The 2647-nt window shown below is 44.2% G+C and overlaps 1 protein-coding gene across 2 annotated transcripts in view; it reads right to left on the bottom strand.

The window, feature by feature from the left end:
• Nucleotides 1-372: 372 nt before the first annotated feature.
• Nucleotides 373-2647, bottom strand: part of LOC138956662 (uncharacterized) — a 4201-nt gene continuing 1926 nt past the window's right edge. For both annotated transcript variants that reach the window (XM_070327964.1, XM_070327972.1), the window contains exons 4-5: nucleotides 1935-2084; nucleotides 373-876 (exon numbers count right to left, since the gene is read on the bottom strand). In XM_070327964.1, coding sequence (XP_070184065.1) covers nucleotides 428-876; nucleotides 1935-2084 — 599 coding nt within the window. In that variant the 3' untranslated portion in view covers nucleotides 373-427. The remainder of the gene's footprint in view (nucleotides 877-1934; nucleotides 2085-2647) is intronic.

Here is a 2647-nt window from a genome sequence, read left to right as displayed (position 1 = left end):
GATTAGAAAAATCGAAGGTCTGCATTTACATAGTTTATTTCAGTATTATATGCAAGAGTTGCCAATAGATACCTTGTTGTTTTACTTGAGCGACACGACTATGCAGGTGCGTCTGGCTCACGCATGCATAAGAGTAGTTCCAAACTAAGCGCACGAACATATCAAGGCAAAAACAGCTAGCGTTCAATTCAAGACTGATGAGAAGTTGTTGGAGTTGGCGGTTGTGTTTTGTTTTAGAATCATCAAGTGTGCCTTTTTCTGTCCCTGTAAGACACCTAGTGTGATCCTGCAGATGGTTGCGACCGAGGTGCCCCCCCCCCCCCCCCCCCCCCTCTCCCTCTCTCTCTTTCCCTCCATCCCACCCATCACTCCTCCACCTCCCCCCCCCCTTCTTTCTGCTCTCTCTGCCAACCAGTCCAACGCAGAGTCAGGCCCGGATGGTGGGCTCGCGGGGCTTCAATTCCATCCCTTGAAGTTGTCCAGCACCATCACCACCACCACCTCTATCGACACCACCGCCACCACCATCCGCACCGAAGGCCTTGTTCCTCTCCCTGACCTTGACAATATGTGTCGACTCTCCATCACCTCCTCCTCTTGCCCCTTCTCCTCCTCCTCTACCAGCGCCGGCCTTACTGCTGGCAAGATTGGAGCGAGGACGGAGGTCCGCAGGCAGCTTCCAAAACTGGCGGTGTTTTTGCATGGCGAGCGGAGACCTGAACAGCGCCATCAAGACAACGGACAGCACGCTGGTGAACAATGGTACTGACGCCAGGATGAAGCCCCAACCAGTGACGTCACACACGCCGTGCACGATGGGCGCCCGGTTCTTCATCTGCCCCGTGAAGTGCAGCAGCGCCATGAACTGAAGCACCACTAGAAGCAAAACGGCGGTGAATGGTATACTGCCCCGTCTGGGATTAGCATGCCGATGGTACCGCTTACCTTTTCCATTGAGTCAATGTTTTGACTGTATGTTTTCAAGTTGACAGAGATTAAGATGGAAGTGAGAGTCTCGAGCATGTGTATGTCAGTCTGTGTGTGTGAGTACAGAGGTTCCCATAAACATACTAGACAGATAGTTGTGAAACTGTATATGAATTCTTCAAGATGATATCCCCCATACGTTTTGATGAAGAGTTTGATCAAATCATATTTGCCCTTTTGCAATAGTTTAGGGCGAGCTGTCACGTTCAAATAAATCAAACGTCCAACGGTCCTGTCTAGAAGTCATGCTAAAATATACAGCATCCATTTTCTATGACCGATATATGTTTAATTGCTGTGCAAATAACCTCAGCGCCGGCAGGTGTTTACAAATCATTAGCCATGAATGCTTGAAAACAAAGTTCATAGGTCCAATTTACTTCAATAACTACAGAGGTTCTGCTTCACACACACACACACACACACACACACACACACACACACACACACACACACACACACACACACACACACACACACACACACAACATACTTCCGTGCACAATTGCAAGGTACAGCAAACGCATTGACCAGTTTCCTGCTTACTTCATGCCGTGCCTAACGCATTTAGTATTAAAAGCCTCAATCTGAAAAATGTTCGGAGCGACAGTTTTCAATGTAATTGTAAATGTCAAATCTGAAGTCAATAAGATCAAAGACGTAAAACTGTCAGCACTGATCAAATTGCCTGAGCTGCGTTCCAACTAATCACACAAGATTTTCCATTTTGAGCCCAAACAACCCCATGCCAGAGAATACTACACTTTTTTCTATTTTTTTTTAATCCCTGGTGCCGCCTAAGGAATTCTGCTGTTTAGGTTTGTTTGTTGGCTGCTTCTGGATTTATTTTCCTGTTGGTTGCTTTACTTTTATACAAGGTAAGAATCTGATTTCAATCATCCGGACAGACATTTTCGTCTGCAAAATGACTGAAAGTAGATGTATACCTGATACAGCGGTGCAGAACTCCACCACACGGTTAACACCGAGGAAGACCATGAGACCGAAACGTGAGGCAAGGTCCAGCAACACAGCCATCCCATACCCCGTCAAGGCGTTGGTCGCCATTATCAGAACACCCACCACCGTCATGGGACCTGGAAGGCAAGTATACGTTGTCAATACGATAGAATACAATACCATTTAGTAAAATACGATACGATTAAATACAATTCATTAGAAAGAGGCAAATATCCGTTGCCAATACAATAAAATACAATACAATACCATTAAATAAAACATAATACAATACGGACAATATCCGTTGTTACTCGTAATACAGTACAAACCAATACAATACAATGCAATACAATCTGATTGTATTGTACAAACAGAAATTGTTCATAGGGTTCGTCCAAAAATAGATAAACAGTCAAGTGTATCACATCACACAAACAAAATCAAGGGTACTTTTCGCACCACATTCATTAGTAATAGTATACCTTCACTTCACACTTACCCACATTCAGTAAAATCCATTAACATAATCCTCCACCCTCACTTGTCAAGACATAATCATGTAACCTTGAGAGATGTTTACTTTCAGTATCAAGTATTAGAATCCATTCACATAATCCTCCACCCTCACTTGTCAAGACAGAATCATGTAACCTTGAGAGATGTTTACTTTCAGTATCAAGTATTAGAATCCATTCACATA

Source organism: Littorina saxatilis, linkage group LG2 (genome assembly GCF_037325665.1).
Source record: "Littorina saxatilis isolate snail1 linkage group LG2, US_GU_Lsax_2.0, whole genome shotgun sequence".
Lineage (NCBI taxonomy): Eukaryota > Metazoa > Mollusca > Gastropoda > Littorinimorpha > Littorinidae > Littorina > Littorina saxatilis.
Note: the sequence above shows the minus strand (reverse complement) of the source record. Positions and strands in the feature narration are given on the sequence as shown.